The sequence below is a fragment of the Erpetoichthys calabaricus genome, chromosome 7, assembly GCF_900747795.2.
Source record: "Erpetoichthys calabaricus chromosome 7, fErpCal1.3, whole genome shotgun sequence".
Classification (NCBI taxonomy): Eukaryota; Metazoa; Chordata; class Cladistia; order Polypteriformes; family Polypteridae; genus Erpetoichthys; species Erpetoichthys calabaricus.
The window spans coordinates 199190890-199205144 of record NC_041400.2 but is presented as its reverse complement, the minus strand read 5'-3'; the positions used below and the strand labels follow the sequence as shown (position 1 = coordinate 199205144).

Here is a 14255-nt window from a genome sequence, read left to right as displayed (position 1 = left end):
GACTGAAGGAGCAGCAAATAGATTTGTGATGGCCGCCAAAGGGGCACGGTGAAGAGAAAAAGGCCAATCAGCGCAGAGAGAGAAAGCGACTGTGCCAGTGTCGGAGGAGACCACCAGGGCTGGCACATACAATCAAAACACAGGAAAGATGAGGATGAGGGGAGACGACAACAACAGGGACAACGGTTTGGGTTCAGGCCAGGACAAGGTCCAGTAGAAGACAATTGAGAGGACCACCATCACTGAGCCCTCATCTCTCTACGCTGCTATCACTGAGGTCTTAGTAGGTCAGGCCCCCTGGTCCAATGTGGCACCAGTGACGTAGCGTAGTGGGGGCGGCAAAATTTCACAATAATTAATAATAATATCTTGTAAAAATTTGAACCATACCTAAATAAGGGGGCGGCGGACACCCACGCTACGCTACTGTGTGGCACCACAGAACACGTTAAGGAATCTGGAGACGTGGAGAGGAGCTGGCAGGATAGCGGGCTTAAGATTAGCAGGGAAAGGACCCAAAATCGGAGAAGCCAAAACATCTCGGATCAACCACAACGGAGCACGGGGAGCCCACAGACCGCAATCAGGGTCTCGAAGGTGTCACGTGACCAAAGCGAGGGCTCCAAAACCTGGGCTGCTGAAAATGTGCAAGGAAGGGAAGCGCAATGATGGCATGGAGACAGGAGTACCCTGTGAGAGGGTCTTAGGGGTGCCAGACGTCCACATGCCAAATGACGTCCATCAACAGTCAAATCCTTCCCGGCTGCAGTATACTGAAGAATAAAGTTCATCGTAACAAGCAGAGGCAGGGGGCCGCGGAAGACACCCAGGGGGTGGTCAAGGGGCACGTGTTACTTGACTTCGGCCGTGACACACCCCAAGTGCGGCGGATTCTAATTTCATTTTTCATACCCTGCATGAACCTTCTGACTTTTGTGTTCTCTTTGTTAATAATCGGCACCATTATCGTGGCCTTGTAGTTTGTATTGTTATTGCGTTCATTAAAAGAAGGGGGCGTGCGGCTGGGCGATGACGTCAATAACAAGCGCTCTAAAAAGCGCCGTCGCCTGCGCATGCGTCACTTTTTTGTACACGCCATAAGGGCGCGACAGCGGGAAGTGCGATAAACAAAGCCGAGCCGGCGGTTAGCTGCAGGCAGCGCCAGGTGAGTCCTTCGAGTCTCCCCCTAGCTTTCCAGGAGGACACTTAGTGCGCTTTGATGGTCTGTAGTGGGCTTCAGCCCCCGAGTCGACGTGGCCTTTAAATGCGAGGCCGCCACGCCGCTCGGTGACTGTGGTGAATTGACAGGAGACGTCGAGAGCACAGAGGATGAAACAAAGAAAGACCAAGTTGGAGAGGCTGCGCGATTTGTTCTTCTCGGCGTCTCCTCGTTGCTGTGCTTAAAGCCGATGTTTTACTATTAGTGGGCGGACGTCTAGTAAGGCAGGGGCTTTACGCATCCCCTCTGTCCTCGTCTTTTTCCTCCGTGTGGTACCAGCCCTTTGACTTCTCTGTCCCCTCATGTTCCCTGCAGGTCGCAGCACACGAGCTTCCAGAAGAGTCCCGATGTGTCACTGGTGTCAGCATCAGGCGGAATGAAGTGAGGTAAGGGGTGTGTCGTACGGGGCGCTATATGGACGGGACGGAGCCTCAGGGTCACGAGGGACGGCGACAGCGACACACGCAAAGAGGCACAAGTGGTCTCCGAGTATTTGTACTCCTTGAGCTGACGCCTTTATCAACATGTTGTGACACAATTGGGTTCTTTTTTTTATGCCCAGACAGCTGAAGTGATTTGCTGGGGGGGGTCACACGGAGTCAGAAGTGGCATGCGAGGTCCAGTGCCTTAAGCGGTATGCCACCTTACTTTGACTGGCTGATCTGTAAGACAGCTGGGCCGGTTTGGGTCAGTGAGCTGTGCGCACAGGGTGACCCTGTGGCGGTGACGAGGCTAACTTTGGGGTTTAGCGCCATTGCAGCGGGCCAAGACGAAGACCAAGTGCGGTGGCGCTGGGCTTCTTGGAACCGGAAAAGGGGAACGAAGTTGTACACAGACCGGGGGTGCAGCCATTCGCGTTGGTCGTCCCGTCAAATCCAACCGCCAGCCGCTAGCATTAAAAAACATATATATTGTAAGCACAAAGTGTTCATAAAATAAACTTTTATAAAATAAATATACTCAAAATACAAAGTGTATACGTAAATTAAAATTGCTACACACACATGCCGAAAAAATGCATACCCAGCGAGAATTGGCAGCTTCGTCCATGCAGCAGCTGCTAGTTTTTCACAATGGGGCGAAAGGAGCAAGAAAAAAAAAAAAAGGAAACGATTGTCCCAGCACTGAGGAGCTTTTCAAAAAGCGGGAGCATGAGGTGGGCTTTTCAACTGGACCCTTTGTCATTAACTAGCTGAAATACCCGGCGTTGCCTGGGAGGAAAATTATAATTAAAAACAAAAAAAACTTTAAAAATAAATTGGCAAACAATGAAGATTCACAAATGTGCTTGTCTTGTATGGCTGTTATCATCCAGTTGACGCTCGGAACACTCGATTTAATTTCAGAAGCAACAGGCGCGCACGGGCGGTGGTGCTCAAATATAAAGAATGCCGGCAGTCACCTCCAGTTCGCCCTCTGGTGGTCGTTCCGAGTTTCAACTGGATGATAAAAGGTATACAAGACCGTAAGATTCCCCCACTCTACCCAGAAGGGGGTGAGTTAGGGTTGATTTCACCCTACAGTATTTTTAGTCGACCAATGAGAAATCGCACCAGCCGTTCAGAAGTGATGCTGGAACACACACACACACCGTGAGACAGACACACACATATACACTGACATATATATATAAATTATATATTAGATTAGCCAGCTCCACAGGGTGCCACAATCGGACACCTGCTAATATTGTGCTAGGTGACATCGGTGCCACTCTGTGACTTTGTCGGTTGGTAAATTTGGTTGTGCACCCCTTGCGGCTCCAAAAGGTCATTTGGTATACCCAAGTCGGGTGCATTAAGTTAGGCTGGCAGTCTCATTTGCCATAAGCTCTCTTCTCCCCCCTGACCCACTCTGTGTCTCTTGCAGGCTTCTTCTTTCACAGCAGGCCAGAGAAGATGCAGGACGAGCCAGAGCCGGATTCCACCGCTCCACCCCACACGGACATGGGACAGGATGGCAACACACCAACCACCAAACCCCCTCTGTCAGCAGCTGTCCGAGCAAAGATTGAGCGTAACAGGCAACGGGCCCTGCTGCTGCGGCAAGCACGGTTAGCCAGTCAGCCATTCTCCATCACTGAAGGTTCGGCCTCTGCCAGAATGGGACTTGGGATGTGGGCCCTGTGGCGACGTGGTCTCCATCATTTCTTTGTATTGGTCTTGTAGGGGCCTCTTGTGCAAAGATACACAAGGTAATCGACTCGGGCGCTGGCTTCTTTATTGAAGAGGATGAGGAGAAGGAGCAGCAACAAGCTGAGCGAGTTCTTCACAAGCCAGGTAGGTGTCCACTGTGGTGCCTCTTTACAACTCATGAGTCGTGAGTGCAGCTCTGGTAAGGACCACTGTGGGATTGCTGGCCAAACACAAGTTCTGTGCACATCAATAACGAGGCCCCTCTTTGTGCCCCCCTGTAGGCCCAGTGCTCAAATGCGACTACCTGCTGTGTGAAGAGTGTGACAAGCCCTTCATGGAGTCCTACCTGAGTAACAGCTTTGACGTGCACGTCTGTGACAACTGCAGGTATGAAGGGGAGTGCGGGGCGCCTGCGTTTTCCCTGCTTGACGCCATTAAGGGAAGCTTGAGTTTTAGGAACGCGTCATTGAGCAGATTTTAGTGAGACTTGTGCCCAGTGAGGGCAGCCTGATGGTATCGAGTCCCACACCATCCCCTGCGCCGGGTACTACTGTGAAGTGGCCAGTGGCATCTTTCTTGTGTAATTAATTCCTCTTTCTGAATAGAGACACAGATGGCAAGCATGCACTGATCACACGGACAGAAGCAAAGCAGACGTATCTCCTCAAAGACTGTGATTTGGACAAGAGGGAGCCAGTGCTCAAGTTTGTGGTGAAGAAGAACCCCCACAACCCCCACTGGGGCGACATGAAGCTCTACCTGAAACTGCAGGTACGGTGGCACCTGCTACAGAATATTAGGCTCCTTTGGAGGAGGCATGGCGCTATACGAGTTTGTGTCATTCACCCCTGTAGGTAGTGAAGCGATCTCTTGAGGTGTGGGGGAGTACAGAGGCCTTAGAAGAGGCCAAAGACACCCGGCAAGTGTCCCGAGAGAAGCTGAAGCAGAAGCGGTTTGATAAGAAGGTGAAAGGTAAGCTGGCAGCTGGTGGGGTGGTTACGGGGGGGTCCCATGAGCTCACGTAACTCTGTCTCCTGTATGTCCTGGCAGAACTACGCCGAGCCGTAAGAAGCAGCGTATGGAGAAAGGAGGCCGCCGTTCACCAGCACGTCTATGGACCTGAGGTGGAGTTGGAAGAGGACATGTTCAAAAAAACGTGTAGCATCTGTGGCCATGAAGTCACTTATGAGAAGATGTAACAGTGGACCAATAAATGTGCATTTGAACAAACCATCGGCCCCAGTGCAGTTTGGCTGGAGGGATGGGCACCCACCCACCCGTACTGGGGGTCTGCACGGCCATACTGGCTGTAGGTTTTTCTTCCCTTGCTCCTGTGCCACTTTTAATGTTTCGGCTTGAGCGGGTGCTCCTTCTTGGAGTGTTGATTCATCTCCATCCCTACCCAGTTTCTGAGAGGCAGGCAATAAAACCAACGAGTGTAGATGTGCTAGACTAAAAGAAGCAACAGCCAGACATGTCATAGGCATACCACTGTGAGGACAGACCCTGCGGACTTCAAGTCACAGATAGGGCTCATTGGTCCAGAGATGGGTGGCACCAGCAGTAAAAGCACTTGATCAGTTCTCTAACACCAAGCAGGTGCCCTAAGGCCTTAGGAAGTGCCAGCTGGCACACGTATCCCAGGAAAGCTGGAATGTTAGACCACAACGAACCTGTTATGAGGTAACCATTTGACGGGGACGGAATAAAATTTTCAACAACTCTACAAGGAGAAGCCTTAAGAGTTCACACTGGGTGTAAAATGCAGCTCGTCACTACCGGTGGTCTCGACTTTGTCCAGGCACCATTAAAGTGAGTTGCATTCATCCAAAGCAGAACACACACGAAGACCCCAAGCGTGGATGGGCATGTCCATGAATCTCAAGAAAGAGTACAGCATGAAGACACAGGTGCTGATGGGTACAAACATAGTTGGGGACAGATGGGTCATTGACAGTACAGGTCACACAGAATCATAGAGCTCTGCCTTCCACAAACCCCTGAAACATTCATGTTACACTTTACAAGCTTGAGGAGGTTCAAGAAGGCAGGGGGAGTCATTCAGGGCATTAGATAGAGAATACGAAGAGGGAAGGCAACTTGTAACCATTTCTGGTTGTAATGCAACAGTTTACTTTACGAGACGCTTACCGGAGGCCCTAAGAGCAGGAAAGCAATTCTTGTAAAAGTACAGTTAAATAAATGAACAAGCCCACCATTAGGCACAACCTCTATTTGGGGTTGGCTCACGGGAGGATTATTTGTGATGTGGTTTGCCAAGGGCAGCAATTGCATGCCCCACCTCCATTTGTTTTTCTCATCCCCATCAGCTTTGGCATTAATATCATAAAACTACACAGTGCCATCCTGTATCCCACCTTGGTCCAGTATAAACATGTGAAGTCATTCATTGTCAAACATGGCCTCCCTAGTCCAGGTGGTAGTAACACATTCTTCACCGACGTGCTTGATAAATAGGGGCAGCGGTCTTTGACTTGAGCTGCAGAGAGAAGTTCTGCCATTGCCAGTCTATCTTGCTTTATCTCTACATTTCTTTAGCAGTACGGCGTTTTGACGACTTATCCTCCAACGTTAATTTTTTGAATGAATTGGCCAACCAGATTTCACACAAGGCAACACTTGTTCATGCCTGGGCAGAAGTGTCACTTCAGTGCCAGTGTGTGTGTGTTACCAGTCACCCACCACCAACAAACAAAATGCAGAGGCAGCCCAAGGCAAGCGAGTCAAGTTTAGGCAGAACGCTGGCGCGAGTGAATTGAGAGGCTCAGGTGGGCTTTGGCTGAACTCCCATTTGTGCACCGAGGTCTCATGGCAGCCCACTCTTACTGCTGCTTTCTCCCTTGCCAGTGGCACCTGTGCTCACAATGACAGCACCCGGGACTGACAACCAACAGCCATGTTAAAGTAAAAGGACAGCAGTGGCTCCATCTGTGTTTTATTTTTGGACGAGTTGTTTCTCCTGGAGCCCCATCTCCTCCCCCAGAGCTAACGTCATACAGAAGTGACATGAAACAGCAACAAAGAAGACCACCAAGTTGGGAGAAAACAAACAAAATGCAGACATTCTGGCGTACTGTACGCAGACATTGAGGTCGGTCTCCATGCTTCACTCCCAGCTCTTAAGGCTACAGTTAGGATGACAGGTGCAGTCTGGGAAATGGGCAGGGATCTCAGGTCCAACCCTGGGATCAAAGGGGGGTCAAGCTCAACTACAAGAGGGAAAAGGGACTCTAAAATAAAATAAAAATAGCCAGTCAACAGGACCACCCCAGTCACCCACCCTCCCATTAAATTAAAAAGAAAAACAGGTCATGTCTAGCAAAACTTCACCTGGCAGACCACATAGGCTGTCCTTTTTTTTTTTTTTTTTTTTTTAAACAGTTAAAAAGGGTCATCATCACTTCAGTGGTGGGCACAGACCCTTAGTCCAGAAAGGCTTACAAAAGGCTAATGGCAAAAGGTATCTTGATGCAAGAATTGCCGAATATCTGTCCTCACAAGGAAAAGAACAAAAGGCAGCAACAGGGCTGCCTCTCCAGGCAGGTGCTTACGACTGAAGCGCACAGAACTGCTGGTACACGGCAAGGATATGGTGGTCCAGCTCGGCTGTGAAAAGCAAGTTCTCCAAGGTCAGCATGTACTGCTGGATGATCTGATAATGCTGTGCAAAAACGGGGAGGGAAAAAAAAAAAGAAGAACATGAAGGCATTTAGAGAGGCGGAATGTGAGAAGGTACCTTCAGAAGGAGCCTCTTGGCCAAAGGCAAGCTACACGGGAAGCAGTGGAGGAGGTCAAGCTGCTGTCCAAAATCATACAAAGCCTCACTTACCATCAGGAAGATCTGCTGCAGTCTTTCGATACAATTCTTGTACCACGGCGTGTTGGAGTCGACTCCAGCAGTTTCACAACGCACCAGGTGCTCCGTAAGAATCATAATGAAGCGCTGCGTGCAAGAAAGACACAGAGAGCAGCACTGAGACCCCGAGGATGGACACCACCCAGACAGCCAGCCCGCACACATCTGAAGAGCTTCACTCACCTGGAAGATGACCAGAAAGAGGTTCTTCTGTTCACTCTGTGCCGTCTCCACTTTCTCCTGAAGGCGCTCAATTTGTTCTTCTAATAATCCATCTTCATCACTATTCTTGTCATCATCCTCGTCACCACTGTCTCTCTACGGTGAAAATTACAGAGCAAATACCATTTCGGAAATGTTTTGGTTTCATTTCTCTTCTTGTCAGTTGTTCGTTTTTAACCCCCTCCTGACTACACACTCTCAGTGCACCTTGATTCACACATCTGCAGAACAGCGTCATCACAGAAGCCCCACTTTCTGTCTAAGACGGCCATTTTACATTTGTCATCTGAGGGAGTCCCTCTTAGTAGGGGCATTCTGGAGTATAAACCAGTGCATTTTTAAAACTGCAGACTGCTTAAATTAAGTTTTAATTTTGTTCAAACAAACCACAATACATCTGAAGGCAAGTTAACCTCCTTAGCGTTAGACTCGAGTGTAACGGAGGCTGTGAAAATGGAGCTAAAAGGGTTAGTCGCAAGTATCACTCAGGCAACGGTACAGATGTCTCGCATTAAGACCCAAGGTTTACTATGGCTGTAAAAGTGCCAACAGCGTTACAGCCCAGCGTTACTCGGGCAGCACTACAGGTACAGGTACGTCTCACATAAGCGCCAGGCCCGAGTGTCACCTGGGCAATGGCGTAGACACATCTTCTCCTAGTCTCATAATGGCGTCTCATAAAACTCCGCGTCAGCAGGGATGACCAAGCGAATTTGTCTTCGGGCAGTGAAACTGAAAGGGATTCTGGGAATCTGAATGTGACACTCACTTCAATCGCACATGTGCAATGCGCTGTTCATATATCATTCATCATTAGTATTATTTGTACCATTATTATACTTTCTGCACTTCTGACTTTGTACTTCCAGTGTTTTGCACGTTTTACAGGAGGATGAGATTTAATAAAAATGTAATTTTTCAAGCCAAAAAAAATGCAATGCTTTATATATATATATATATATATATATTTTTTAGGAAACAAAGTAACACTAAGTACAATAACTCTTACGCAATTTACAGGACCCTTAAAGCAATTTAGCTACGGGGCAGTAAACATGGAAAGTATCCTCCCTAATACGTCGTTCTTGTATGGTACCAGTAATTTATAACTTTAATTTCATCGGTTTCACTCAGTACTCATCGGTACTCAAATGTGGCACTTGGTGCCACGGCCCACCTGCCAAGTTGTTTTGCCTGCCTAAGGAAAAATCATCCCAGATGGAGGATCGCAGGAATCGTGGGAGAGAGGGGTCCTTTCATCGGATTGGCTGGCCCAGCACTGTTTCAGCTGTGGAATGGCCAAATGGGGGAGGCAGCTTGAAGGATGAGGTCTCCAGGACTCTATACAAATCCAAATCTTATTATGGGATATATCATCTACTGTTAAATTCTGCTCTGTACTTCTAAAATTTATATTTTTTATTTCTTACTATATTGAGAAATTGTTCTGTGTACTGTACTGTATTGTATTGTATTGACCCCCTTCTTTTGACACCCACTGCACGCCCAATCTACCTGGAAAGGGGTCTCTCTTTGAACTGCCTTTCCCAAGGTTTCTTCCATTTTTCCCTACTAGGTTTTTTTTGGGAGTTTTTCTTTGTCTTCTTAGAGAGTCAAGGCTGGGGGGCTGTCAAGAGGCAGGGCCTGTTAAAGCCCATTGCGGCACTTCCTGTGTGATTTTGGGCAATACAAAAATAAACTGTATTGTATTGTAAACTGTACTCAGTTTAAAAAACCAATGTAGTGGGAATGGCAAACAATGAGGTGGCACATACAGGATCACAGCCTTTCAGCAGAGTCTCCATCACCAGGACAACTAGCCAATCAAATGTGTGTGATGTCACATGTCCTGAAGCCCCCATGCGGATTTTCAAGATAAATAAAGGGTCCGTTTGAAGGACTGAAGTGGAACGACATAGGAAGTGATGTCAGAGACCAAGACTCATCACACCGATTCCTAAATTAAAGAGATGGCCAGGCCAATATCCACCCTTGACTGCTGATTTTCAGGAAGCTGTTTCTAAGACTACTTCTATCCAGACATTGCTATTGATTTCATTTTCTACTTTCTCCTATCTTGTCACTTTCACTTTTCCGCACAGGGTTTATCAAGGTTGAAGGGTCGCACCTCAATAGAAGAATAAGTGCAACACAAGTAAGAACCCACTGGGTGGTAAATGGTATATGGTGTGTCGTGACACTGCTATGTTCATTAGTGGGGGTCACAGAGAGTCCCTATGTGGTGAACCGAGAAGTGACAGGCTTGAGTCATCGCTCGTACACTTAAGTGGGGGGAGAGTGACTGGCACTCGGCTGTGTCTGTAGGATCTCCAAGTGTGTGTTAACCTTGAGGTGCAAGTGCAACAAACATCCTAACAAACTTAGTAATTACTGCCATAACCATCCCAAGGACAATACAAGGGGGAAGATAAGCAGTTATGCTGTCTGTCCATCCATCCATTCAACACCATAAAGCATCTTTAAAAGAGAAGTCTGCTGCTTGCCATCCGGAGTCAGAGGGGAGCTTCAACAGAACTGTGTGGGTTTGTGGACTGGAATCAAACAGCAGCAGGGCAGAAGTTTTTGCAATTTTCATTAATGATGTGCTGCCAAGTATGAGTCACTACATGAGTGCACAACAACATATAGCTGAGCGCCAACCAGCAGCATGCAAAGAAGAAATGAATACTTTTAGTAGTAATAATACTGAAGGCTGCAACTAGGGACGATATGACTAACCAAAAAAAAAAAAATCACCGGTGCAGTGGCTGGGAAAGAAAGCACCTGATTGGCTCAGCCATACATGACATGACGTGACGTGCCTTCCCAGTGAGTCTAGCAGTGGCACACTGCATTTGAGTTTTTGAATTTAGAAACACAACACCTCAAGACATGCGGTCTGGCAACACTACGTGAAGTAAATGACCATTATTAAATCATGCGACTACTTGTTCGTTTTAGCTGTTTGCAGGGAGTCTACCGTTGGAGAGAAATGAAAGTCCATGAACTTGTGACCAAGTAGATAGTGTAGGGGACACTCCACATTTTTCACACAACCTTGATAATCGAAGTGAACCACAGACAAGCGGTGTTACATTCAATGGCCCATTCTTCTTGAAGCTTTTATGTACATTTTAAAGAAAAAGGGCACAGCACAGTAGAAATGGCACTCATGCATGCAACTGGACCAGGACATCTACTGCTGCCATTTAACTTGTAGCATCTCTCTTTGTGAGCCTTGCATGCAAAGACCCTTTCTACAGTACAAGGACATCCACATTTAGTGAGAACAAACTTCACTATGGCCTACCAGACAGCTTCAAGTCTTACCCTTCTGTGCTGTTTTTCTAACTTTTCCTTTGCTTCGTCCAGTTCTTTCTGGATCTTCTGTACATGTTTGTTCATTTTGCGGATTGTTGAGTGTAGAATTTCCCACACATAGAATCTATAAGATAACAAAAAGCCACAGTGAGACCTGGAACACTGACGCATAACTGGCTTTTTAAGTTATGCTACATGTAAGCCATGCAAATGCTGGATGAGCACAGCATGACGGACTCGGCTCATTGTAAATAAGGACATATTGTACTCAGCTGCACATCTCCATTGTGGTCACAGGGCCTGGGACCGAGTTCTGCAAAGTGAATCACTTGACAAGTGCGGAGGAGGCAGCCAGCACTGCTCCTCCTCTGCAATGATCTCTAAAACGGTGCGCACTTGTACTCCATGGTCTCGGATTCCGCTAGTGTGATCATTTCCAAAATCACTTTTGTAATAAAGGTGTGCAGCAGCACCTGTAAGCAGACATCTCTTCCATAGGCTGCACTTGCCAGGTCTGATGGCACACACCTTTATTCAGTCAGCTGAATGTAATCAATAATGCAAACAGTGCTGGCCGCTCTTACCTTGTGAAATCATGCGCCATCTCTGGAGAGAAGATCCAGTTGGCTACTGCTGCACAATCAACTATCTGAGTTCTAATCATCTTGTCAACAATAACCGATATCATCTGCAGAAGGAAAAGTACATGTGCAGGGGTTAAAGCAGGCCGCGCACCAGAGCCAGAAGCATAGTGTAGCAGCCATTACTACAAAGGTAACAAGAGGTGAAACATGATAATGAAACCATCAAGAACATCGACATTTTATAAATAAGGTAAATAATGAAGACACACATCCAAGAGCACACTGCACATTTATTAATGCGTTAGCCAAAATGAAAACTGCAACATTTTTGTTGTTACATAAACGTGTAACCAATGTGTGACAGCCAATCACACAAAGTTAACCTTGGTGTCCGCTCAGTCTGAATAGAATTCCAGTTTTACACACCTACATAGTTAACTGAAGATTCTGTTTCAAGCCCTACAAGTTAACATGTCAACAGAATGCTGTGTGTGTGCTCGGTGTGACAGTACAATCATCTCAGATCGTTACATAGACACTTAGATGGAAACATCAACTGTAGGACTCATTAGTTTGCCTGCAGAGAGAAAGGCTTTGAGGCAGATAGTTTTCTGGTGCGTGTCACAGGGTATGTGATAACAAAGAGAAACCTAAAGAAATGTACCCAAGATACTTAAGCCTTAAACAGAAACATCCTAGACATCCAAAAAGCATTTCTCATTTTGTGAGCATTATCAATTTTTTCCTTTATTTTTTGCTTTTTATTGCATTAAAACTTTGAAGCTAAGCATGTTTGGACCCAGCCAGTACTTGGATGGGAGGCCAACCAGTAAAAAGCTTGGGCTGCTGCTGGAAGAGGTGTTGGTGAGGCCAGCAGGGGGCGCCTACCCTACAGCTTGAATATGTATCTCAATGCTCCAGTGCAGTGACGGGGACATTGTGCTGTAAAAATGACACTTGTCCTCTTGGATGAGCATAAAACCGAGGTCTTGACTCTGGGCAAAAAACATCCCTGGACATCCTTCGTAAAGAGTAGGGTATACATTGTTGTCCTGGCTAAACTCTCCACCATGGCCTGGTCACTCTGGCCCCTTGCTCGTCCCCTGTCTCTGACGGGCTAACACTCCCTCACCACCTAACAGCTAATGTGTGGTGAGTGTACTAGCGCCAGGTGGATGCTGCACATTAAAGGTGGTTGAAGTGGCTCTCCGCTCACTGTGTACAGTGCTTTGAGTACCTGTAAAAGTGCTATATAAATTTACTGAATTATTATTATTTTAAAATGAAGACACTATAGAACTAACCCAGCCACAGGGGATGCACAAACCAGGGTGTTTCTTTGTGCCAGTCCCAAGCCCGGATAATTGGGGAGGGTTACGTCAGGAAGGGCATCCTGTGTAAAATTTTGCCAAATCAATATGCGGACAGATGATTCACTGTGGCTACCCCTAACGGGAACAGCCAAAAGAAGAAGACGACGACACTATAGAACTAGAGAATTTTTTTCTATACGTGTCATAGTAACAATCCAGACTCTCCAGTAGCTGTTCAGTCACTTTATGGCTGAGAGTGAAGGCCATTTGTACTTGCAGACTACAAACACACAAAAGCAGCTGCTAGAGGCCTTGCTTATCATGTACTGCACATGCAGCAGTGAAACCAGCCACTGATTGATACACTCTGTGTAGAAGCGGTTAGACAAGCTGTGGTAGAGGTGCAGAGATAGCAGTCTCTTGTTGTCTACCTTCCTATACCGATGCCCAGTCCACGAGGCACTGACTGGCCATGTCACACTGCTTTTTTCAGAAGCCACACTTCACACAGCTGGTGTGTCTTTTTGGAGTCAGATCTGTACAGATGTTTCACAGGTTATTCATGAACACAGAAACGCCTCATAAATAGTAATAACGATAATAACACACACAAGATTTAATTCATAGGTTCTAATATGTATTCAAACTCCTGGATGGCCCCTTAAAATTTGCTTTCATTGGCGCTGCAGTGCGTGAGTAATTTTTATGCATTCAGCCCGCGCCACCTTCCCTTACCAGTCAAGGCTTGAAGGCTGGTTCGTGGTACTCTGTACTGGTCGTTGCAATGGAGACAGTATGGGTCACTTGTACACTTTGTTTGCCCTTTATCTGCCTTTGTCAAGTTAATTGCAAATACACACTGAACTATAAAACGCTTCCTTTACACTTTATATCAAAAAGTTAATAGCGTTAATGCATGCAATTAATTTCAAAGTAGAACACATTTTTTATCCTTAATTGCATGTAGCACATGTTGTTTGGCACACCTTACAATCTAAGCCGATGTTTTTCAAACTGGTCACCAGGCTGCATGTAGGGAGCTATAACAATCCTGGCAAGGTTGACATTCCTAACAAAAATTCTAAAGATTGTCTTTAAATTGCCTAGTTTTTAAATTTACGTACAGGTAACTGAAAATGTTCTTCAGTTTTGTCATAAAAGTAGCTAGCTGTAGATCAACAGTTGTAAACATGAAAGATGGCAGGCAGTGTGTTTCTGAGTAAGTGAAAAACAAGTAGAGCTAAATTAATGAAGATATTCAACTGACAGAAGCGGTCATTAACTGAACTGAAAATTGTCCCACTGAAAGCGAGTAAAACCCAGCAGACAATAAAAGCAACTGGAAAACAGCAAAAAATGCCATAAAGACAGAATCCAAGTAAAAGCAAAACCTGGTTGGAAGGAAAACATGTAACCCCAGGACCCATCACGTCAGGGTTTACAGTCATGTGAAAAAGAATGTACACCCTCGTTCAATTCTAAGGATTACGCATCAGGACATCATAAAAACACATCTGGAGCATCATGTAGAATGCATAGAAGTTGTACTATAACCTGGTGTATGGACAAAAGCAGAAATGTGCG

The 14255-nt window shown here is 46.5% G+C and overlaps 2 protein-coding genes across 4 annotated transcripts in view; one reads left to right on the top strand and one right to left on the bottom strand.

The window, feature by feature from the left end:
* Positions 1 to 1058: 1058 nt before the first annotated feature.
* On the top strand, positions 1059 to 4584 carry xpa (xeroderma pigmentosum, complementation group A). 3 transcript variants are annotated; one of them, XM_028805935.2, is made up of 8 exons: positions 1063 to 1165; positions 1535 to 1605; positions 3108 to 3304; positions 3388 to 3498; positions 3636 to 3741; positions 3960 to 4125; positions 4209 to 4326; positions 4405 to 4584. In XM_028805935.2, the coding sequence occupies exons 3-8, from the start codon at positions 3118 to 3120 to the stop codon at positions 4551 to 4553; spliced, it is 837 nt and encodes a 278-aa protein (XP_028661768.1). In that variant the 5' UTR covers positions 1063 to 1165; positions 1535 to 1605; positions 3108 to 3117; the 3' UTR covers positions 4554 to 4584. The 3 variants fall into 3 exon arrangements, with proteins under 3 accessions (XP_028661769.1, XP_028661768.1, XP_028661767.1); XM_028805934.2 differs by having other exon boundaries at positions 3089 to 3304; XM_028805936.2 differs by lacking the exon at positions 1535 to 1605 and having other exon boundaries at positions 1059 to 1165.
* A 1710-nt stretch (positions 4585 to 6294) lies between these two features.
* Positions 6295 to 14255, bottom strand: part of LOC114655023 (nuclear cap-binding protein subunit 1) — a 52161-nt gene continuing 44200 nt past the window's right edge. Inside the window, 5 exon segments of the mRNA XM_028805926.2 lie at positions 6295 to 7036; positions 7205 to 7318; positions 7415 to 7549; positions 10784 to 10898; positions 11359 to 11462. Of these exon segments, the coding sequence (XP_028661759.1) occupies positions 6923 to 7036; positions 7205 to 7318; positions 7415 to 7549; positions 10784 to 10898; positions 11359 to 11462 (582 nt within the window). The 3' untranslated portion in view covers positions 6295 to 6922.

What these genes read in the sequence shown, in the direction of transcription:
- xpa (XM_028805936.2), top strand. Translation starts at nt 3,118, where the DNA reads ATGCAGGACGAGCCAGAGCCGGATTCCACCGCTCCACCCCACACGGAC. An exon ending in GCGAGTTCTTCACAAGCCAG is followed by an intron (nt 3,499 to 3,635) that starts GTAGGTGTCCAC and finishes GCCCCCCTGTAG; the next exon opens with GCCCAGTGCTCAAATGCGAC. An exon ending in GTTTGATAAGAAGGTGAAAG is followed by an intron (nt 4,327 to 4,404) that starts GTAAGCTGGCAG and finishes ATGTCCTGGCAG; the next exon opens with AACTACGCCGAGCCGTAAGA.